This window comes from Oryx dammah, unplaced genomic scaffold (genome assembly GCF_014754425.2).
Source record: "Oryx dammah isolate SB20612 unplaced genomic scaffold, SCBI_Odam_1.1 HiC_scaffold_26, whole genome shotgun sequence".
NCBI lineage: Eukaryota > Metazoa > Chordata > Mammalia > Artiodactyla > Bovidae > Oryx > Oryx dammah.
The window spans coordinates 51,171,151-51,196,196 of NW_024070210.1; the positions used below are offsets into that span (position 1 = coordinate 51,171,151).

Below are 25,046 nucleotides of genomic sequence, written 5' to 3' on the forward strand. Positions count from 1 at the left end.
CAATTATTTGCTACCAGTACGTGGTTGACCAGTGTCCTGCCTAATCAATAGGTTTTTTTGGGTTTTGTTGTGTCTTCGCTGCTGTGTGGGCTTTTCTCCAGTTGTCGAGAGTGAAGGCTACTTTCTAGTTGCAGTGTGCTGGCTTCTCCCTAGAGTGGCTTTTCTTGTGAAGCACAGGCTCTAGAGCGCTTGGGCTTCAATAATTATGTCCTGTAGGCTCAGTAGTTGTGGGTCCCAGGCTCTACAGCTCAGGCTCAATAATTGAGGCACACTGGCATAGCTGCTCTGTGACATGTGGGATCTTCCTGGATCAAGGACAGAACCTGTGTCTCCTGCATTTGCAGGCAGATTCTTAACCTCTGAGCTACTAGGGAGCCTGATCTTGGACTTTAATTTGTTGGGAGTTTTTAAAATTACTGATTCAGTTTCATTACAGGTAATTGATCTGTTCATATTTTCTTTTTTTTCCTGGTTCAGTCTTGAGACATTATACATTTCTAGAAATTTGTGCATTTCTTCTAAGGTTGTCTGTTTTATTGGAGTATAATTGTTGTGTGCTTAGTCACTTCAGTCGTGGCCGACTGTTTGTGACCCTGTGGACTACAGCCCACCAGTCTTCTCTGTTCATGGACTTCTCCAGGCAAGAATACTGGAGTGGGTTGCCATTTCCTCCTCCAGGGGATCTTCCTGACCCAGGGATTGAACTTGTGTCTCTTGTGTCTCCTGCATGGGCAGGCGGGTTCTTTACCACTAGCTCCACCTCAGAAGCGTAATTGTTGGTGGTACTCTCTTATGATCCTTTGTGTTTCTGTGGTGACAGTTGTACCTTCTTTATCATTTTTATTTTTATTGATTTGGGCCGCTTCTCTTTTTTTCTTGATGAGTCTGGCTAAAAGTTTATCAGTTTTGTTGTATCTTCTCAAAGAACTAGCTCTTAGTTTCCTTGATTTCTTTTCCCCCCTGTATTCTTGGCTAGCTTTCCCATAACATGTGTGTTTTTTTTTCCCTTTAATAAACTCTAAAGAGACAATGGAAAGAAAGTCTTAGGATCATTAACAAAATCTTTGGCATTTGCTTTTGTGGTGATGGTGGTTCAGTTCATTTCAGTTCAGTTGCTCAGTCGTGTCCGACTCTTTGTGACCCCATGAATTGCAGCACACCAGGCCTCCCTGTCCATCACCAACTCCCAGAGTTCACTCAGACTCATGTCCATCGAGTCCGTGATGCCATCCAGCCATCTCATCCTCTGTCTTCCCCTTCTCCTCCTGCCCCCAATCCCTCCCAGCATCAGAGTCTTTTCCAGTGAGTCAACTCTTCACATGAGGTGGTCAAAGTACTGGAGTTTCAGCTTCAGCATCATTCCTTCCAAAGAAATCCCAGGGCTGATCTCCTTCAGAATGGACTGGTTGGATCTCCTTGCAGTCCAAGGGACTCTCAAGAGTCTTCTCCAACACCACAGTTCAAAAGCATCAATTCTTCGGCGCTCAGCCTTCTTCACAGTCCAACTCTCACATCCATGCATGACCACTGGGAAAACCATAACCTTGACTAGATAGACCTTAGTCGGCAAAGTAATGTCTCTGCTTTTGAATATGCTATCTAGGTTGGTCATAACTTTTCTTCCAAGGAGTAAGCATCTGTAATGGTGGTAGAGGGAAGCAAAAAGAGAAGGAGCTTTCAGGAAGATCATTTTGTGGTTAAAAAAAATTAAAATCTGTTGATGGTTCCTAAGTATTAGTGGGAAACAAGCATTTCTTCACTGTTGTACTCTTTAATCTCTAGCTTTAGTGAACATTCATGATTTTTAGTTGGCTCAGATTCAGGAACTGAATATACTACTGAGTATGCTTGGGAATAGTCAGTTAAAATATTTATATATTTGTTGTCTCACTTCTAAAATCTATATAAAGATTGTCATTTCCTGTTTCAAATACTTGAAGCAAGATGTGGTAGGCGGTTGTTATTATTTGGAAATTTCAAGACTAAAACCTGAAATCATCTATTTGCAGAAATCTAGGATTATAGAATGTATTTCCCAAATACATATACTTGTTAGGCTTTGCTTTTTTATTTTGACAACTTTATAGTACACTACATTGACCAAAAGAGGATAAGCTGTTTGTTTATGGAATTTTCTAGTAAAATATATATATTTATTTTACTTTTGGCTGTTCTGGGTCTTTGTTGCTCTGCAGGGGCATTCTCTAGTTGTGGTACACAGGCTTCTCATTGTGGTGGCTTCCCTTACTACAGAGCACAAGCTCTGGAGTGTGTGGGCTTCAGTGGTTGTGGCTTGCAGGCTCTGGAGCACAGGCTCAATAGTTGTGGCTCACAGGCTTGTTTGCTCCACAGCATATGGGATCTTTCCAGACCAGGGATTGAACCCATGTCCCTTTCATTGGCAGGTAGACTCTTCACCACTGGACTACCAGGGAAGCCCTCTAGTGAATCTATTTCTGTACTAGATTTGTCTGGAATAAAAGAATGTATAGGTCTTATTTTTTTCAAAAAGCATTGTTAGGTATAAATGGGACTTTCAGATTGGTCTGATAATTATTCAGAATGTAAATATTCACAGTGTATGTAAACTACTAGTTTAAATATCAGACCTTCAAAGTGGTACTGAAACACCTTGATGAAATATTATCTAAAAGCAGTTAAAATCATCTAAAGCAGCATTCAGCATACTTTTCCTCTAAAGGTATGTGTGTGCTAAGTTGCTTCAGTTGTGTGCAACTTCTGTGCGACCCTGTAGACTGTAGCTTGCCAGGCTTCTCTGTCCATAGGATTCTCCAGCAAGAATATTGGAGTGGGTTGCCATGCCCTCCTCCAGAGGATTTTTCTGACTCAGGGATTGGAACCCCATCTCTTATATCTGCTGTATTGGCAGGCCAGTTCTCTACCACTAGTGCCACCTGGGAAGCCCTCCTGTAAAGGACCAAATAGTAAATATTTTAGGCTTTATGGGCTGTATCTGTTCTCTGCTGCAAAGATTCAACTTTGCTATTATAGTGCAAAGCAGCCAAAGACAGTACATAAACAAATGAGAGTGACACCCAATAAAACTTTATTTAGAAAAGCAGGGGACGTTAACTTGCCAATGAATTTCAACTTAAAAAATAATACTATTTATGGGAAATCTCAGTACTTTCTGCTTAACTTTTCTATAAACCTAAAACTGCTCCAAAAAAAGCCTATTACAGTTTCTGGGACCTCCTTGGCAGTCCAGTGGTTAACACTCTGTACTTCCTGTATTGGGGACATTAGTTCAATCCCTGGTCAGAGAACTAAGATTCCACATGCCACATGGTGCAGCCAAAAAAAAAAAAAAGTCTATTACGATTTTTTTCTTTTTTTTTTTGTTTTTTACAATTTTTATAAATGTCCTAGAAAATAAAAATTATTTAGAATGATCAAAACCTCCATGACATCTCTTGGTTTTCACTGAGTGATAAAGCCCCTGGGTGACTAACTCATCTGTTCCAACTGTCAGGTCTGCTTTCAGAGGGTCTAAAACTGTCCTGTTTTACAAGGATTTTTTTAGGACTTGAAAGCGAACAAAGAGGTAGCGGTGTCACATACTGTTACTACATTTGGTAACATAAATACTCAGAGCACCTTCTTCAACACTTGTTGGAGGAATTGCTGATTTAAATGATTTCCTTGGTTGAACAGAAAATAATTACTAAAATATTAATTCTTGAAGATTTCTGAATGATGCTGCTATTCTATGATTGATATGTTAATTACTTTGAGTTTGCATCCTATAGTATTTATTTTTCTTCTATAAATATACCAAGGAGTATCCTTTTTAATAAGTTAGCTGAAATACTTAACAATTATTGGCTGTAATATCTGTGTAACTCAGCAGATAATTCATTTGAAAAATTTAGACTGTGTTGCAGCTGAATTAACTTTTGAAACTTAAATGTGACTGTAACATATATATCAACTTTTAAACTTTTTATCGTGACATGTAGCACAGAAAATACATAAAACAGAGATGTCCAGTTTAACAGGTTAATTATAAAGCAAACAGTGGAACTACCATGCAAGTCAAAATATAAAGCATTGCCAGCACCCCAGAGGCCTCTTGTATGTCTCATTCTAACTATAACCCCTTCCCTTATTCCTAGGGTTAACTACAGTCCTGATTTTTATAGTATCTATTTTCTTTTTTTAGTACATGTGCAGCTCTAAACAGTGTAGTTTGTTTGGCCTGTTTTTTAAAATTTTACAGGTGGGCTCATATAGTATGAATACTTCAGTTTATGACCAGTCCTTTATACCGTATTCATTTTAGCTGTTCAACAACAACAAGAAAAAATGGTCAGGGTAGACTGAACTGATGGGATATTGAGCTGTGTTCCAGCCTGTCTTCAGAAAAACTGCTTCATGGGTGATCTGTCAAAACATGTTTGGTGCCACTTCCTGCCCTTTAACCGCATTTTCTGTCATGCAGGACACTTGCATGTGCCTAATGACAATCAGGATGGGTGATGAAAGGCATAGCACTTGTTTTTGAAAACAGATTTCTCAGTGATTCTGTGAGATCTTGAATTTTATGGTGATAGGATTGTGTTAAACTAATCTTTAATACAATAGCTTTGTTGTATTAAAGATTAGTTAAAGTGAGTATGGTATACATATAGTAGATACATATAATATATATACATACTTGTGTTTCTGACTGAAGAAACACTTTAATTACCTAAAACATTTGATTTTATAGAAAAAATACTTTGTTTTTCAGGTGAAACTTCCACCGATGATGGAAATCATAACTGCTGAACAGCTGATGGAATATTTAGGTTAGTGTTGAAAAGTGAATGATTTTTATATCTCTTTCAAGATAAAACAAAGTTTTCAAAGCTAATATATTACCAAATTTCACCTTTTCAAAGCTATTTTTAATCTCTTAACTAAATAATTTTATTAATGTGTTTCTGTTCTTGGATGTTACAGACTTCTTTCTAACCAGCATTAAAAATTTTTAATGTAAATAAAGAGACTAGTGACATCTAGAAAACAACAAGGTATATATTAATTCCAATAAATTACAGAATGGGAAATGGCACGGAAACTCTAACACTGCATGTAGAGAGTATTTAAAAATATTGAATAGACTTGAATTAAAATCCAGGAAGTGATTTAGAGCAGTGGTACCCAAAATATGGTTCACGAACCTATGCCAGTCAATAAAATATTAGACCAGTCTACAGTGAAATAGAGGCTTGTTCTACAGTATAAAACATTTACTTTAGGAAGCACACTGTTTAGTCCATCTGAAATGTTTTTATAGCGAGTTTTTCTTGATGAAGGAAGCAGCATATTGAGTTGCATTCTTATGCAAGCTTCTTATTTTAAAACAGACCGTAATACACAGTTTGCAGATTCAATAGAACTTGTTTACAGAGTAGGTAGTTATTTATCACACTGATGTCTTTTACAACTTAACAAATAAGAAGTTATATATTTGTACTGTTACCAAATGAGAAATCTTAATCCATATTCTTATTTTTAGTAATTAAATTTCTATTAAAAAGATCTTATTAGCTGATTAGCAGACAACTAGCTAACTGATTTTTTTGTGAGATGTAAGTTTAGTGAAATAATTGAGATTACAGCTTTTGGAAGACCTTTTTACTTATATAATTAATATAATTTAATCTTATTCACTGGCTAGGGAACCTCATCATTAAGTGTAGATTACTTCAATATCTAGATATCTGAAAATAGAATTTCTGTTTATACCTCTTTTTATTCTAGCTTGGTGATTCTTAAACTTTGTGATTTCTAAATTATATTTCATAGAAAAAGGCTGAAATATGCTTAATGCTTTTGAGGAACAGCCAGGACTGCCCAGGACTGCAAAGGGGAAGTATCAGGAGATGAGGTTAGAGACAATGGAATCATATCATACGGAGTATTCTAGGCCTTTATAGCAACTTTGACTTTGGCTGTGGGTGATCTGAGAAGCCATTAAAGGATTTTGAACAGAGGACTGACACGATCTGACTTTGAGATCTTTGAGATTCTTTAACAAGAATTCTCTGGCTTCAAACAGGGTAATAGAAGTGAGATTATAAAATATGGTCAGATTCTGAGTATAGAGCTGACAGAATTTGCTAATTAGTTGAATGTGGAGTGAGAGTGAAGTCAAGAGTTACCCAGTGATTTTTGGCTTGAATAACTGGAAGGATGGCATTAACATCAACTGAAACAGGAACAAATGGAAGGAATATGTTTACAGAAGAATATCAGGATTTTGGTTTGGGGATGTTTATTGACTTTCAAGTGGAGATATCAGGGAGGCAATGGGATATATAAATCTAGAGCCTAGAAGACAGGTCTAGATCAGCACTGTACAGTGAACCTTTGTGTGTTGATGGAAATGTTCTTTATCTGTGCTGTCCAGTTTCTTAGCCACTAACCACATATGGCTCTTGATGTCTTAAAATGTAGCGAATATTCAACTACATTTTAAATTGTAGGAAAATTGAATATTTAATTTTAATTTAAATTAATATAGCCACCTGTCACTACTGGCTGTTGTGTTGGATAGTGCACATCTAGCCTGTAAATGCCCATGTGGGAACAGTAACTATCATATAAAGGATCATTAGACTGAGTCACAGATGATAGAAACGTAGACAGAGAAGACGTCAGTGGACTGCATCTGGGACATGCCAGTGATCAGAAGCTGGAGAAGAGGAAGGATAGATAGAAACTCAGCTATGTAGAAGGAAAACTGGAGACTGATTTCCTAGAATCTAAATGAAGATTTTCAGTAAAGAATGAGAGATTGTCTGAGTCAAATGTTGCTAATAGGCCTTGCAGGATTAAGACTAAAAATTAACCACTGATTGAAGCCATACAGAGGTACTTGGTAACTTCAGTAAGTCCACAGGATGAAAACCTGACTGGAGTAGGCACAAGAGAAAACCAGAAGTCCTAAGACATAACCAATAGGAATGGAATATAATGCAGCCACTGTGGAAAACAGTTTGTTAGTTCCTTAAATAGCTAATATAGAATTACCATATAAGCCTATAGCTTCCCTCAAGAGGAGTAAAGACATATGTCCATATAAAAACTTGTATAGGAACATTCATAGCAGCATTATTCATATATGCCAAAAAATTGGAAACAATCCAGATAGCCATCAACTGATGAATAAACCAACTATGGTATATCCATATAATGAAACATTATTCAGCCATAAAAGGAAATGTACTGATGTATTCTATAATATAAATAAGCCTTAAGGATGTTGTGCTAAGTCAAAGAAGCCAAGTCATCGCTTATTATGTGATTCCATTTATGTGAAATGTTCAGAATAGGCAAATTTAGAGACAGAAAGTAGGATTTGTGGTTGTTTAGAACTGGGGAATATAGGGGGGAAATAGAGATTGACCGCTAAAGGGTATAGAACTTCTTTTGGGGGGACCAAAATGTTCCAGAATTAGATCATGATGATAATTTCACAATCCTGTTAATATAGTTCAAAAACATTGAACTGTACACACTAAATGGGTTAATTGTATGGTATGTGAGTTATGTTTCAATAAAGCTGGTTTTAACAGAAAGTTGGAAGAAAAGAATTGAAAAATATACTTTAGATAAATGAAGAATTAGACTTAGGTATACAGATAGTTCATCCTTAGCAATAGACGGGAAGATAGACTGTTAAAAATAGGTGCAGGTTGGAATTCCTTAGTGGTCTAGTGGTTAAGAATATGCCTGCCAATGCAGGGGACATGAATTTGTTCCATGGCCTGGGAGGATCCCACATGCCACAGAGCATGTGTGCCACAACTACTGACCTTCCTACACCACAGCTACTGAAGCCTGAATGCTCTAGGGCCTGTGCTCTACAACAAGAAAAGCCATCACAATGAGAAGCCCACACACTGCAACTGGAGAGTAGCCCTCGCTTACTGCAGCTGAAGAAAGCCCACAGGCAGCAACAAAGACTCAGAGCAGCCAAAAATAAATAAATACAAAAAATTTTTAAAAGATACAGGTAGATGGGTAGATGTGGGTATGGTAGCTTGTAGAAGGTCTTTTAAGTACTTTTATTTTCTCAATAAATGGGAAATCAGGTCATCAGCTGAGAGTGAGAATGAAGGAGGAGTTACTGAAGATGAGAAGGAAGGTATAAAATAGTTGCTTAGACAAGTGGGAGAGTGAATGAGGAGATGCAGTGATTCCTGGGTTTTACCCTGGGGTTAGTGAGACCAGCCAGCATTGGTGGTATGGTTTCTGTAGTCACATTCTGCTGCATGAGTATAGGCCTGAATCGTGGAGGAGCAGGGTTTAACCAGAGCTGGGTTTTTGCCAAGTGAGTATGTTGAAGAAAGAGTCTAGGGAATTGAAGTTATGTGTAGATATACCTGTGATATAATAATGAGCCATAATATTTAAGTTGCATGAAGAGGAGATGCGGATATAAATACATTGAAGGAAAATGTGACAGATTTAGTGGATTGTAGACCCTAATACAGTCAAAGAATTTTTGGAACCTTGTAGTAACAAAATTGTATGATCACAGGGAATGAGTTTCTGACATAAGGTGGAATATATGATTTTTGTTGGAAAAGAGGTCAAGGAAGAGAAAGGCCAGAATATTAGGTGGGTCATCTCTATGAGCATTAAAATTATCAAAAATTATGGCAGGATTTGTATCAGAGAGAGAGAGTGAGCTAGGAATGAGAGAGATTGACCTAAAAGTTCGTAGAGAACTATAACCAGGTGGGTGAATAATGGGTAGTAGTATATCATGGCATGGGTTTTAAAACTGAGTTTTAGGGAGAATGGGGGGAAAGAATGATCATAAGGAACAAATAGATATCTGCCACCAGCAGACTCACTGGTAAAGAAGTATAAGCGAGAAAAGAGCTATCACTTGAAAGGGCTGCGGTGTCAAGGCAGAGCCAAATTTCACTTAGGCAGAAGGCGAAGGAAACATTAAGAAAAAACATTTAGTAGCTTTGTTGAGAGACCATGAGTTGCAGAGGACGTTGAAATTCAAAATAGGAATTTAGAAGTCATGGATGGGAAGATCCCCTGGAGAAGGAAATGGCATCCCACTCCAGTATTCTTGCCTGGAAAATTTCATGACAGAGGAGCCTAGTGGGCTACAGTCCATGCGGTCACAAAGTGTTGGACATGACTGAGTGAATGAGCACACACAGGTCTAAAGATTATATTTAAATCTGTGGAAACAGATGAGATCATTAAGAGAGAAAGAATAAAGAGAGAAGTGGGTGCAGGATTGTCTCCTGAAGTTTCCCAGCATGCCCAAATTGTGTAGAACAGTGTTTCTCAACCTTTTTTTTCAGTATTGCCCCCATAAGGAGCCTTTGTAGACATCTTTGTCCTAATCACTATAGGAAATTTTAATACCACAGACATACTGTGTGTCTCTTCATGCTCTATGGCCCTTTGAAGGCCACAAGCACTTATATCTAAGATATTTTTGCCCCTACCCTCCCAGAATCAGTTTTTACGCTCTTGTGGGGGCAACATCACCCCTACTGAAATATATAGGTTAGAGGACAGAATGGTAAGGGAAGAAGTAGCCACTAAGAGAGGAGAAAAGCCAGAAGAGGGTGATTCAGTGAAGCCAAGAAGAGAAGAGTGCTAGGAGGGAGAATAAGAGAGTATTGAATACTGGAGGATATTTTCTACATAATTTGACAACATGGAAGTTATTGTAACCTTCACAGAAACAATGTCAGTAGAGTGACGGGATAGAAATGAAATGGTGAGTTGAGGAGCATCTAAGAGATAAGTAAGTGAAGACTCAAATGCAGATAACTTTTGAGAAGTTTGTCTGTAGATGGGTATGAGAAGTAGGTGAAAAGTTGGAAAAGGTTTAGTAGAGAACATGTGACTTATCTTGGGTTTCATGGTATACTTAGAATCCTTGTAAAGAAGGTGGTATACTTAGATCCCTTGTAAAAAAGGAGAAAGGTTGTTTTAGGGCTAGGTGTAAACTATTTTAAGCTCAAGCTCAAGGTAAAAAAATGTAAGGCATTTTTTCCCCTTAATTTTATTTATTTTGGGGGGTGGGGCTGTGTTGTGTCTTTATTGCTGTGCAGGGTTTTCTCTAGTTGTGGTGAGTGGAGGCTATTCTCTAGTTATGGTGTGTGGGCTTCTCATTGCAGTGGCTTCTCTTGTGGAGCATAAGTTCTGGGGCATGCAAGCTTCAGTAGTTGTGGCACATGGGCTCAGTGGCACATGGGCTCAGTAGCACAGGCTTAGTAGTTCCGAGGCATGGCATCTTCCCAAATCAGGGCCCGAACCCCTGTCTCCCACATTGGCAAATTCTTTACCACTGAGCCACCAGGGAAACCCCTGTAAGACATATTTGGAAGAAGGGTGATTTGAGTACAATTTGACTGTGGTTGGTAACTCTACATGTTACAGAAAGTTGGATTGGAGATTGGATTAGTAGGCTACAGCTAAACAGAGGAGTTTTGGAAGCCAGGCAGAGAAGTTGTTTACTATGGTAGGCTGCTTCATGTATTTTAGTTCAAGAGGAGTAAACAACATGTTAAGTGTAGTTTTTAGGATTGTCTGGTTGAGACCAATTAGGAAATAGTAATAGCAGTTCAGATGTGGTCAAATATCAGTAGATTTTTGAATGCCTAATATATATAGAAAACATATATTTTTGAGCCCAGTTTCCTATCCATTTTTTCCATATCCAACCACTATTTCTCCTACTTTCTTTGTTCTCATATCATGACTATAATCACCTAAACCTACACCACCTGGCATAGTAGCCACTGGCCACAGGTGGCTTTTGAGCACTTGAAATATTGCCAGAGTGAATTGAGATAAAATATATACTGGTTTTCAAAGATTTAGCTCAAAAAAGAATGTAACATATCAGTAATTTTTATGATTATGTATTTAAATGATAATGTTTTTAATATACTACACTAAATAAAATATATTATTAAAATTACTTTTACCTAATTCTGGGACTTCCTGGTGGCTCACTGACTAAGACTCTGCACTCCCAATATAGGGGGCCATGGTTCGATTCCTGGTCAGGGAGTTAGATCCCACATGCCACAACTAAAGGTCCTGTATGCCACAACAAAGATCAAAGATCTCAAGTGCTACAACTAAAACCCAGCACAGCCAAATATTTTTTTTTTAATTTTTACCTATTTCTTTTTACTTTTAAAAAATGTGGCTACTAAATATTTGAGGTTTCATATGGCTTACATTATATTTCTATTGGACAGTGCTAACCTAAACTGTGATACCTCTCCACAGCTTCTTATTTCATCCTGGCTCTGCTCTCTGTGCTACCATAGACTGATATTATTTACCTAACCTGTTCCTGCTGTTATTACCATCAATCTACTTGCCTTTTTCTATTCTGTCTTCTGGGACAAAATAAGCTCTTTTGCTGTTGGCTCCCGTAGCTCAAGAATGCAGTTGTAATGGCAGAGACCCGTGAGCAGAGGCAGAGGCATATGAATGGATGTAGGAAAAGATAAGACTGAAGTAGCAATAAAAGCATCATAAATTATAGTACCTCTTGATTTTACAGATGAGGTAACCAAAGCTCAGAAAGGTTAAATAATGTGTGCTCTCTACCTAGGCACCTTCTAGTATTATTTTTTAAATGCTGAAACGCTAGTATTCTCAAAAGTGTATCTCTTCTCCCTTTCTACGACTCAGATGTGTATTTTAAATTTGTACTACTTGTCTCTATCTTCCTTTTTCTTTTTTCTTATCCAGCAAATATTTACTGATCATGTACTATGGACACATTGTTTGGAGCTGTCAACAATACAGTCAGGTGACTGCACAAATGTACTCTACTGAGAAAATGTTAACATGGTATTTTTCTTGGAAAGAAAATAATTAGTACATCTTGGTATTTTAAATTTATCCAACTGCTATGTTTTAAAAAGTCCTAAAGAAGCAGGACATAGAGATTTTTTTTAATTATAGGGAAAAGAAAAATTGTTGAAGAAATATTTAGATCTGGGGTAGGTGAAGAGGTTTGGAAGTCCTGGGTGAGGGTACTCATCTACTAGGGATAGCATGAAAGTAATATGATCCTAATGGGAGATGGGGGAGAAGTGAGCAAGAGTGATGTGAGAAGAGAGATTCTGGAAACTCTGCCTTGCCAAAAATAAAATTTATTCAAGGCCATTTCTGCCAGAACTAACTGTTTAGTTTTCTAAGCTATTTGGATTTTGTTCTCTTGAGATGACTGAAGTTCTCTGGAGGAACCAGAGACATTTTGCATTAATAAGCAAGCACTAGAAGAAATATGGTAAAAGAAAACATTGAAGACTTTCCTGTACCCAGATGAGGAACCATGGGGAATGGGAATTTTGATTGTTAAAGATTAGAAGAGGTGCGAATTTTAATTTGGAAATTTCTAGAACAGGGCCTTGAAATCTGGAAGGAAAAGCTATGACAAATCTAGACAGCTTATTAAAAAGCATAAACAACACTTTGTCAACAAAGGTCCATATAGTCAACGCTGTTGTTTTTCCAGTATGTAGTCATGTATGGATGTGAGAGTTGGACCATAAAGAAGGCTGAGGATCGAAGAATTGATGCTTTGGAACTGTGGTGTTGGAGAAGACTCTTGAGAGTCCCTTGGACTGCAGGGAGATCCAACCCATCCATCCTAAAGGAAATCAGTCCTGAATATTCATTGGAGGGACTGATGCTAAAGCTTAAACTCCAATACTTTGGCCACCTGATGCAAAGAACTGACTCATTAGAAAAGACCCTGATGCTGGGAAATATTGAAGGCAGGAGGATAAAAGGATGACAGAGGATGGTTGGATGGCATCACTGACTCAATGGACATGAGTTTGAGCAAGCTCTGGGAGATGATAAAGTCCAGGGAAGCCTAGCATGCTGCAGTCCATGGGGTTGCAAAGAGTCGTAGAGTCGTACACAACTGAATCATAACAAGAGCAGGGCCAAGCTTGGACATGGATTGTTGGAGAACTTTGGCCTCAAGAAAGAAACATGAAAGCTTGGATACCTAGGAAGTACTGGGAGATCGAATAAAATAAAGTGGGAAAGACATGTAGGTGAAAGGCAGAAAATGGTTAGAAAGATAAGGTAAAGAAGCACAACACAAACTAGAATGTGACACTGTTCATCTCAGACTGGGACTTGAACCCACGTGGCTGGGACTCAGACCTGGCCAAAACCCAGTTTAGGACTCAGACCTGGCCAAAACCCTGCTTGGGACTCTAACCCATGTGGCCAGAACTTGAACCCAGCCAAAACCCATGGTCTTCCATAGCAGAAAGAATTCAGTGAGAGACAAAGTGATAGGTAAGAAGTGGATTTACTTAGAAACACAATACACAGACATGTGTAGGCCATGTCAGAAGGCAGGAGTAACTTTGGGAAAAACACATGCCACAGACAACATCATGGGCCTTCGAACAGAGAGAGTGTGGTCTTGAAATGTGTGGTTAGGTTTTGGAGGCTGGATAATTTCATAGGCTAATAAGTGCGAGGATTATTCCAGCAATTTTGGGAAAGGGGTGGAGATTTTCAGAAATTGGGCCACTGTCTACTTTTTGGTCGGCCCTTGAAACTGTTGTGGTGCCTCTAGGTGTGTCATTTAGCTTGTTGATTTTACAGTGAATGTACACTGAGACTGAGGATCAAGGTCTAGTCCAAGTTGACTTGTCTGCCATCTTGGACCCATTTGGTTCTAATCAGTTTATGTTGTGTCCTCAGACTTTGTCATCCTTTCAGAGGTTGTGCCCTGTCCCCTTCCCTCCTGTTTCAAATATATAGTATGATTTTTGTAGTTTGTATGATTGTGAGATTAGCACCGTATTATAGTAAGGAAAATAGTTGGTGGGATGGTGGTGCTGTCTGACTTTTTAAAAGATAATTTATCCTTTTTTTGTCAAGCTGATGTGAAATATTTATTCCAAGTTAGTTATTTTATGCAGTAGTTTTCCCCTCTCAAAAGACTTGTGATAACCACATCTTTTAAATCTGTAAATGATGTTATCAAATTAATCTTTGAAATCTCACAAAAATTTATATTTTATAATCCACCCTGAATATCAAGGCTGCAAGAATAACAAAACATTTCCTATATCCAAATATTTTATAGCTGTATCCACAAAGAAAGAAAAAAAAGGAAAAAAGCACATATGCTTGGTTAAGGGCTGACATTACCCGAGCAGCCCTAAATAAAATAAAATATCCAAATTATTAGCATTAATTTAATACAACTATAACTTCAATAGTCACTTTGTCATTGACAATGATTGCTTAAGAACAGGGGTGAGTGCCCCAAGGGCTAGTAGTAGAAGCTGTTGCTGCAGACCAGTGTCTCCTCCTCTCTGCACTGCCAGCTCCCACCTGTGCATTGCCCCATATATACTGTGTGTATGTGTGTGTTTTAAAAATCTTTCCCACCACACGAAGTTCTCTCTATTAAGCAGATAACAGAGAAGAACAACAACAAAAGCTAAACAAGTCAATCCCTCGCTCTCTTAAAAGATAATTTATCTTTTGAACATAAATACTATAAAAGTGATATTGAAGCATTTTAATTTTGCCTACAAAATTTTGTCTGCCAAGAGTCGGACATGACTGAGTAACTAAACTGAACTGAACTGAATTTTGCCTACAGTTAATTGTGTCTCCTTTTTTCCAGGTGCTTAACATGGGATAGGTTCCCTACTGACAAACCCTGTCTTCTGTTTTCGGCCTAATGTAACTGTCACGTTTTTGCTTCTTGATATCTGTTTGTTTGGAATATCCTATTAGTAGCAAAGTCTTCAGAGAAGGCAATGGCAACTCACTCCCTCTTGACTGGAAAATCCCATGGGTAGAGGAGCCTGGTAGGCTGCAGTCCATGGGGTTGCTAAGAGTCGGACACGAATGAGCGACTTCCCTTTCACTTTTCACTTTCATGCATTGGAGAAGGAAATGGCAACCCACTCCAGTGTTCTTGCCTGGAGAATCCCAGGGACGGGGGAGCCTGGTGGGCTGCTGTCTATGGGGTCACACAGAGTCGGACACGACTGAAGCGACTTAGCAGCAAGCGGCAGCAGCAAAGTCTTAGGGATTCTTTCTTTGAAATTCTTTCCTCTCTGTATGCTGGTACTTTGGAGTGTGTTTTATTGCAAGCTCTTTTGTTTTTTCTGTGATCCAAATTGGCCTGTTTACGAATGTTATCTTCTTAAAGCACTAATTTCATCCTTCACTTATCAACTTAAAAACATAAAGATCCCTTAAGATCTTCACAAGCAACCAAACTTATCAATGTGTTATTTATGATTTCCTATAATCTGATCAAGGTTACCCATCCAGCCATATTTCCCACCACTCTGCAACATAAATCTTATGTATGCTGCTGTTGCTGCTAAGTTGTTTCAGACTTGTCCCCATAGACGGCAGCCCACCAGGCTCTCCCCTCCCTGGGATTCTTCAGGCAAGAATACTGGAGTGGGTTGCCATTTCCTTCTTCAATGCATGAAAGTAAAAAGTGAAAGTGAAGTTGCTCAGTCGTGTCCAACTCTTAGCGACCCCATGGACTGCAGCCTACTAGGCTCATGGGATTTTCCAGGCGAGAGTACTGGAGTGGGTTGCCATTGCCTTCTCCAATCTTATGTATGAAGTGAAGTCGTTCAGTCATGTCTGACTTTTTGAGACCCCATGGGCTCTAACCTACCAGGCCCCTTCGTCCATGGGATTTTCCAGGCAAGAGTACTGGAGTGGATTGCCATTTCCTTCTCCAGGGGATCGTCCCAACCCAGGGATTGAACCCAGGCATCTCAGGCAGACGCTTTACCATCTGAGCCACCAGGGTTTATGTATAAACCTCCTTATAAGCTGTCCATAGGGCATGATGTTTCTTATACATACTTTTTCCATCATTCTTTCTCCCTCAAAGAATGCTTTTCTCCTCACTGCCTTGGCAAGTTTTGCTTTAGATACTACCTGCTCCAAAGGATATTTCTAAGTGCTACAGGCTATCTCAATGTCTCTTTTCAAAATCGTGTGATACTTAAGGCATTTATTACAGTTTACAGTATATTATATATACCTTATTATTATCTTATTCTGTTTTCTGTATGTTCTTTACCCTACCAGATTATTAGTTTTTTAAGAGAAACAATCATTTCCCAACAGGTTATTTGTTTAACCTGTTGCTGAACACGGGATACACTATCAATAAATACTTTTTGATTGAAATAGTGTTGTTGATCAATTTTGAAATAAAGGCTAGATAAGCTAGACAAAACAGCATTCTTAAGAGGTGATTTTTTTAGATATCTAAAACTGAAGGATATTCCCTTAAAAACTCAAAATCAGTCTTTTAAAAATATCTAATTTTCTATTTTAAACTTTCCTAAAAATATAGATGTCTGTTACTACATAACATATCACCTCAAAAGTTAGTTGCTTTGAACAATGAACATTTATTGTCACAAAGTACCTGTGGGTCAGGAATCTGAATTGGCTGAGTGACTCTCGTTTAAGGTCTCTTATACAGTTGCAGTCAGTGTGTCAGTTGGGGCTGCAGTCTTATCTCCAGGCCCAGCTGAGGAGGATCTGCTTCTAAGCTTACTTACTTGGTTGTTGACAGGATTCAGTTCCTCACAGGTCATTGGACTGAGGTCCTCAGTTTCTCATTGACTGTGGCCAGAGGCCCCCTTCAGTTGCTTGCCATGGCCTCTCCCATAAGGGCGCCCAGAACATGACACGTGGCATTTTTCAGAGTGAGCAAGTGAGAGAGCACCATGATGAAAGACACAGTATTTTCTTTTCTAATTTTGTAAGTGACATTTCATTAACTCTGTTGTATTTTATTCACTGGAAGTGAGTCCAGTCCACAGTCAAGAGAAGGGGATTATACAGAGGTATGAATACCAGGCAATAGGGTCCATCAAAGAGGCTGCCTCCCTTAGTGAGGTCATTCTTCTCTTGTTAAAATCTTTTCTGACCTCAGGAAAAGAGAAGTTGCTTATCTGAGTCTTTCCCAACAATTATTATACTCTTAACACATAAGCTTTAATCTATGATAGCATACCTAGGGTCATTTAGTATTGAATAATATAATATTCTGCATCCTGACCCTGCTAAAATGTTAGAAAAACACACAATACAGTGTTTTATCAGGATAATTACAGAACTTAAATGAAATACAGGATCAAAGTATAGCAAATATGGTCTCAATTATTTGAGTAAATAATGTATAAAATTTACTCAATGTAGTTTTCAGTTAAGTGCTATATTAAAATCTCAACATGTACATATACAGTGTACCAGTTATAGTAAGGTTTCAAAAATATTCGTTAAATATACTTGCTTATATATTTCTGTGAATGAATGAATTTAGTATTTTTGAAGTTCCTTTACCTATGGTGGAATAAAATTTTTATTAGTTAGATCTTGCTGTCTTAAAATTCTAAATAAACCCACAGATAATAATATATTGATGTTTATAGGAATTCTTTGATTATCAAAATTGGAGAGATTGAAAGAGTACTTACTACAGTCTTTGGAAGTTTATTTTGAATTTGAAAGTAAAAGTTATATAAAAGCAATTTATCAACTTGTTAGTGGTTTGGGAGGCTGAATGAGAAGCTGGTTATATCACTGTTTATATAAAAATTAATTCCAGATAATTAAAGACTTAAACATAAAAAAAGACAAACATAAAATTACACGAAGAAAGTATATGTGAATGTTCGTATACTCTGAAGAGGTGAAAATCTTTCTAAACATAACATCAAGCTCAGAAGCTGTAATAGAAGAATATGACTATATTAAAATTAAATATTTCTATGTGGTGAAAAATAGGCAAAAAAGCACTATCATAAAGTCAGAAGTCAATATGGTGAAAAAATAATTTACCACACATTTAACAGGAAATGTTCTCATTTCTCTAATTGAAAAAGAGCTTTTATAGTTAAACAGTTCAGTTCAGTTCTGTTCAGTCGTTCAGTCGTGTCCTACTCTTTGCAGCTCCATGAATCACAGCACGCCAGGCCTCCCTGTCCATCACCAACTCCCGGAGTTCACTCAAACTCACGTCCATCAAGTCAGTGATGCTATCCAGCCATCTCATCCTCTGTCTTCCCCTTCTCCTGCCCCCAATCCCTTCCAGCATCAGAGTCTTTTCCAATGAGTCAACTCTTCGCATGAGGTGGCCAAAGTACTGGAGTTTCAGCTTTAGCATCATTCCCTCCAAAGAAATTCCAGGACTGATCTCCTTCAGAATGGACTGGTTGGATCTCCTTGCAGTCCAAGGGACTCTGAAGAGTCTTCTCCAACACCACAGTTCAAAAGCATCAATTCTTTGGCGCTCAGCTTTCTTCACAGTCCAACTCTCACATCCATACATGACTACTGGAAAAACCATAGCCTTGACTAGATGGACCTTTGTTGGCGAAGTAATGTCTCTGCTTTTGAATATGCTATCTAGGTTGGTCATAACTTTCCTTCCAAGGAGTAAGCGTCTTTTAATTTCATGGCTGCAATCACCGTCTGCAATGATTTTGGTGTATAGGCAGGCAATTTGAAGAAAAGTATATATAACTAATATATATTTTAAAAAGCAGAACATAGATCAAAAGGTACTGCATATATTAGAATGATGCTACATATATTTAAAAAGTGTCACATACACTAAAAGTCATTTATATATTAAAAAGGTGATACCAAATAAAAATACATGTATAAAAAGATATAAGTTTGGAGGGGTGAATAGTTGGTTTACAATATTAGTTTCAGGTGTACAGCCTAGTGATTCGGTATCTTTACAGATTATACTCTATTTAAAATTATGCAATAGTGGCTATAATTCCCTGTGCTATACAATATATCCTTGTTGCTTATCTGTTTTATACATAGTACTTTGTATCTCAATTCCATACCACTTTCTTGCCTTTCTCCTTTCCCTCTCCCTACTGGCAATTACTAATATATCAATTTCTTAAGTTCAAAAAAGTTTTTGTTTACTTCTAAGAAAAGCAACATTCAGAAGACTGATAACTCCCATTCTTGGAAAGGTATTGGGGTAACAATTATATTGCTGGTATCTGTGAAACTTTGTAAAGCCTTTTAGAGTTTTGTTGTAGTGGTGTGGAAAGATGCTCATGAAGGAAGAAAAATAAATTTAAAACATATACACTGAAAAAAATATGAGATCTTAGCTAACAGTTAACATTGATTTTCTCTGATGATTTTCTCTGAATAGAATTGGGCGGGGGCTCTTTTTTATGTTACTTATTGTTAGTTTATAATTTAAATACTTTTGTAATTAGAAAAAAAGTGATATTTTTAAAAGGCAACTTTACAATTTCTTTTTACAGGAGATTACATGCTTGATACAAAGCCAAAAGAAATTTCAGAAATTCAGCGTTTAAACTATGAGCAGGTAACAGACCCAATTTTTGTTATATTAAAATAGGTAATTTGCCCTTATGCGTATATTTATTGATCTCTAACAATGGCTTTTCAGGCATATTCTTTGTTTTCTTTTTTTTTAATGCCCTTTTAAAAATGTAAAAACCATTTTCAGCCCACAGCCATATTTGACCCACAGGCCATACTTTGCTGATCTCTCTTTTATGTGAACCTATATACAGTCCGTGGGGTCACAAAAGTTGAACACAACTTAGTGACTAAACCATATAACATGAAGAATGAAACATGGATACCATTCTACACACCTATGAAGAATCATAACCTAGTATTTTCCTTGAAAAAATTGACTTTCAAGTGAATTTATAATATTCATCTTCCCTCATATGTTTATATTTTACAGTTAAGTTATACTTTGGAAATCGTTCAGCAAATGATGTCTAGGGTATGCCATTAGGGCTAAATCTGCTATTTCATGGTTTCAGTGTATTTACATTGTTTGGCACATTCTTTTGAGATACTATTCTGTAATATAGGTGGGGACCACTGGGCTCAATATTATTGGAGCTGGAAGAAAGCAAGAAGAGCTTCATTTTCTTCGATATTCTTCCTCTGTTTGACAATAGAAGGCAAGAACACAGGTTATTGCAGTGAAAGAAGTATCAGCCAGGGAAGAAACATATCATTGGAACTTTTGTTTGAATGTGTTTACATTGTTTGGCATATTCTTTGGAGATACTATTCTGTAATATATGAGGGGACCACTAGCCTCAAAATTACTGGAGCTGGAAGTAAGCAAGCAGAGCTTCATTTTCTTCAGTATGCTTCCTTTGTTTGACAGTAGAAGGCAAGAAGAACACAGGTTCTTGCAGTGGAAGACGTATCAGCTAGGGAAGAAACATATCATTAGAACCTTTATGTTTACTTTCAAAGTAACCCTTATTACATACTTTCACCAGTGTCCAGATAGCAAAAAGATCAGCTAGGGAAGAAACATATCATTGGAACCTTTATGTTTACTTTCAAAGTAACCCTTATTACATACTTTCACCAGTGTCCAGATAGCAAAAAGAAAACTCATTTCAGTATTGCAAAATTTCTTGAGTTTGAATGTTAGATAATCTAGTCCTAATAAGATCGAAAAGCTAGTTTGTTACATTGAATCACTGTGTAAGGTAGGAAGTCTCTGTGTGTGTTAAGTCGCCTCAGTTGTATCCGACTCTGTGCAACCCCATGGACTATAACCTGCCAGGCTCCTCTGCCCATGGGAGTCTCCAGGCAGGAATATTGGGGTGGGGTGCCATGCTCTCCTCCAGGAAATCTGTAGTTAAAGCCAAATAGGTATACTAAGTCATTTCAGTTCTATTGCAATTTGTAACTTAAAGCAAGGATTTCCAAACATTTTTCACAGTAGAAACTTGTTTTCAAATGAAATCTTATGTTAACCTTCAATTTATAAAGCCATTGAATATATATCATTTATCAAATTTGTATCAGTTCTTATTGAAATCGGTAAGGCTATTATAATTAATACAAAAACTTGAAATTAGAAATTATAGATCATACTTGCAGTTTCATATCAACCTCAAAATTCAGTTTATTTCTGTTGCACAGACTTGAGAAAATCTTGAGTGCAAAGTATTTGCAAATGATACTAGCACTTTGTTTCAAATCTTGTCTTGCAGTCTCAGGATGTCCTTCCATTAAGATGATCTGGACTCTTGAAAAATGACTGGAAGTTTTGTTTCAAAGTTGAAACAAACACTGACAGCCATTTGCATTTCTTATCAACATGTCAGACAAAAAGTACCATATTTGAAATAAGCTCTAAAACTACTTATAAGGTATTGTGATTGAATTACCATTCGTTTTGAGAATAGTATGTTCAGTTCAGTTCAGTCGCTCAGTCGTGTCCGACTCTTTGCGACTCCGTGAACCGCAGCACGCCAGGCCTCCCTGTCCATCACCAACTCCCAGAGTCCACACAAACCCATGTCCATTGAGTCGATGATGCCATCCAACCATCTTATCCTCTGTTGTCCCCTTCTCCTCCTGCCCTCAATCTTTCCCAGGATCAGGGTTAGTACCAAGCTGATAAAATTGAGTCTAAGCTGGTATTTAATGCTCCACAGGTATGATGTAACAATAATCTTTTTGTGTACTTTTGTGTGAGCAGAAATGTTCAAGCCTAGATTTTAAAAAGACCAGTGCAGAACTTCAGTCTTCCTAATCTAAAATCCTTACCAGAAGTTGCGATATAAACAAAGAGAGTATTTTTTCCAGTTTTGCTTAATGATGACAACACAAAATACTGTGTGTTTATGACAGATTTTTATATGACTGCAAATACATTTTAAAAATATATCTTATGTTTAAATTTAAAATTTTACCACATTAACAGTACCTTCAAGAAAAATTCTAAGAAGCAGTTGAACTATTGGCTTAAAGAAGTAGTAATCCTTTTATAAGCACCCTTCCCTAATTTATATTTTATGTTAATTATCATAATATGAACTTAGGAACAAAATGGCAAAATACTCTTCCAAATTCTTTGTTTATAGACTTATTTATATCAGTTTTATTCTTTATGGAGATTATTAATTATATTAGTTTAGTGATTTTAATATTATATAATCTGTTTAGAATGTAGAAGATATATGTAGGTGTAAACTTGAAATTATACTCCCCCTTGAAGAAAACTGGGTGATTGGCAACCAAGAATTTAACAAATATCAGAAAAAGTTAGTAGTAGTAAAACTACAATCCTAGAGTGGCACATATTCATTTATATTTTCCCACATTCGTCATTGTTATGGTTTTAGGAAAAGTTTTAAAACACTGAAAGGAAAAAAATGTGAGCTGATTGTTTTCAAAGGTTCAACTTTAGGGAAGACTGAGAAAATAAGTGTTTCAGGGTATTACAATTGTTAGAGGTGAGACTGAAAAAAAACAAAAACTCTATAATAGTGCTATCCTGTTGTAAATTCCTCACTCATAAATTGAAAACATTTGATTAATTTCTGTTTTTAGTCTGTGTAGTCTCTTACGATAGAATTTTGTAAGTTAACTGGTAAAACTTTTCTTTTTTATGACCTAAATTTGTCCTTTCCAGATTTCAGAGAGTCCCTAATTGTAATATAAAAGGGTTTATTTCATGTTCAGCCATTCTACTATAAGCCCTCCAGTAGGCTATAGTCTATAGCCTATTTTATATCTGTTTTATATAGCACAGTATCTGATTAACATTATAGATCTAATAAAATTTTATCAAATTTTCTATATTGAATTTTATTTGTTCCATCAAATATACCCTCTGTACTTAAGTCCATATTTAATATATTAAAATGTTTAGAAAAACATGTTTTTAAATACTCTTCATTACACACTTACATGACCATGTTTAATGAGAAACCTGGTGTGGACAGAATGACCCTGCTTTGACCAGTAAGCCTTTGTGATTGAGCCTCTTTGTCACAGACTTCACCTCCCACCGTTTACACTGATACAAAATTATTACCCAAAGTCCATAGTTTACATTAGGGTTCAATCTTGGTGTTTATACATTCTTTGAAAGTGTCTCAGTCATGTCCAACTCTTTACAACCCCAGTGGACTATATAGTCCATGGAATTCTCCAGGCCAGAATACTGGAGTGGGTAGCTATTCCCTTCTCCAGGGGATCTTCCCATACATTCTTTGGGTTTTGACAAATATATAATGACGTGTATCACCATTATAGTATCATACAGAATAGTTTCTCTGCCCTAAAAATCCTCAGTGCTTTGCCACTACATCCCTCCCTCCTCCACTGAGCTTTTTATTGTCTCCATCATTTTGCCTTTTCCCATTGTTTTGTGTCATGTGGAATCATACAATACATTTCATGTTGGCTTCTTTCACTTTGTAATGTACATTTAGATTTTTTCCATGTCTGTTCATGGCTTGATAGCTGATTTTTCTTTCTTTCGTTTAAATTGTGGTTTAAAAAATATAAAATTTACTCTCTTAACCATTTTTTTCTCTTAACCATTAAGTGTAGTGTTAACTGTATTTATATCCTTGTGTAACAGATCTCTAAAATAGTTTCATCTCATAAAACTAAAATTCTATACTAATTGAACAACTCCCCAGATCTCCCTCCAGCCCCTGACAACTACCATTCTACTTTCTATTTCCATGATTTTGACTACTCTAGATATCTCATCTAAGTGGAGTCACATAATATTTGTTCTTTGCAGTGGCTTATTTCACTCAGCATAATGTCCTCAAGTTTCATCCATGTTGTAACATGTAATAAAATTTCCTTCTTTTTTGTTAAAGGCTGAATAATATTCCATTGTGTGTGTGTGTGTGTATATATATATATATATATATATATATATATATATATATAACATGTTTCCTTTATCCATTTATCTGCTAATGGACATTTGAGCTACATGCACCTCTTGGCTGTTGTGAATAATGCTGTAGTGAATATAGGTGTACACCCATCTCTTTAAGATGATGCTTTTGATTCTTTTAGGAATATACCTGGAAGTGGGAGAGGACTTTCTCTTTGACTAGAAACTTTTGTCTTTGAACTTCCTGGTCTAAACATAGATCCCTCTCCCCTCTCACTCTGTATATGTTTATCCTATCCAATTTTTCTTACTAATACTTAACTTTATATTATAATTTATGTATTTTTCTCTCATAGAGTGTTAGTTCCATGAGATTAAGAACTTTGTTTTATCCACTGTTTTATCTTTAGAACTCATATTTAATGCCTGTAACATAGTTCAGTGCAATCGCTCAGTCCTGTCCAACTCTTTGCAACCCATGGACTGTAGCATGCCAGGCTTCCCTGTCCATCACCAACTCCTGGAGCTTACTCAAACTCATGTCCATCCAATTGGTGATACCATCCAACCATCTCATCTTCTGTCGTCCTCTTCTCCTCCTGCCTTCAGTCTTTCCCAGAATCAGGGTCTTTTCAAATGAGTCAGCTCTTCATATCAGGTGACCAAAGTATTGGAGTTTCGGCCTCGGTATCAGTCCTTCCGATGAAGATTCAGGACTGATTTCCTTTAGGATGGACTGGTTTGATCTCCTTGCAGCCCAAGGGACTCTCAAGAGTCTTCTCCAACACCACAGTTCAAAAGCATCAATTCTTAAGCTCTCAACTTTCTTTATAGTCCAACTCTCACATCCATACATGACTACTGGAAAAACCATAGCTTTGGCTACACTGACCTTTGCTGGCAAAGTAACGTCTCTGCTTTTTAATATGCTGTCTAGGTTGGTCATAGCTTTTCTTCCAAGGAGCAAGCATCTTTTAATTTCATGGCTGCAGTCACCATCTGCAGTGATTTTGAAGCCCAAGGAAATAAAGTCTCTCACTGTTGCCATTGTTTCCCATCTATTTGCCATGAACTGATGATCTTAGTTTTTTGAATGGTGAGTTTTAAGCCAACTTTTTCCCTCTCCTCTTTCACTTTCATCAAGAGGCTCTTTAGTTCTTCACTTTCTGCCATAAGTGTGGTGTCATCTGCATATTTTAGGTTTTTGATATTTCTCCTGGCAATCTTGATTCCAGCTTGTGCTTCATCCAGCCCTGCATTTCACATGATGTACTCTGCATGTGAGTTCAACAAA

General features: G+C 37.2%; 1 protein-coding gene across 1 annotated transcript in view; it reads left to right on the forward strand.

Moving 5' to 3' along the window:
- The window catches only part of MINDY2 (MINDY lysine 48 deubiquitinase 2), an 81,887-nt gene that overhangs the window by 14,556 nt on the left and 42,285 nt on the right, over nucleotides 1-25,046 (forward strand). The window contains exons 2-3 of the mRNA XM_040226621.1: nucleotides 4,754-4,811; nucleotides 19,359-19,423. Coding sequence (XP_040082555.1) covers nucleotides 4,754-4,811; nucleotides 19,359-19,423 — 123 coding nt within the window. The remainder of the gene's footprint in view (nucleotides 1-4,753; nucleotides 4,812-19,358; nucleotides 19,424-25,046) is intronic.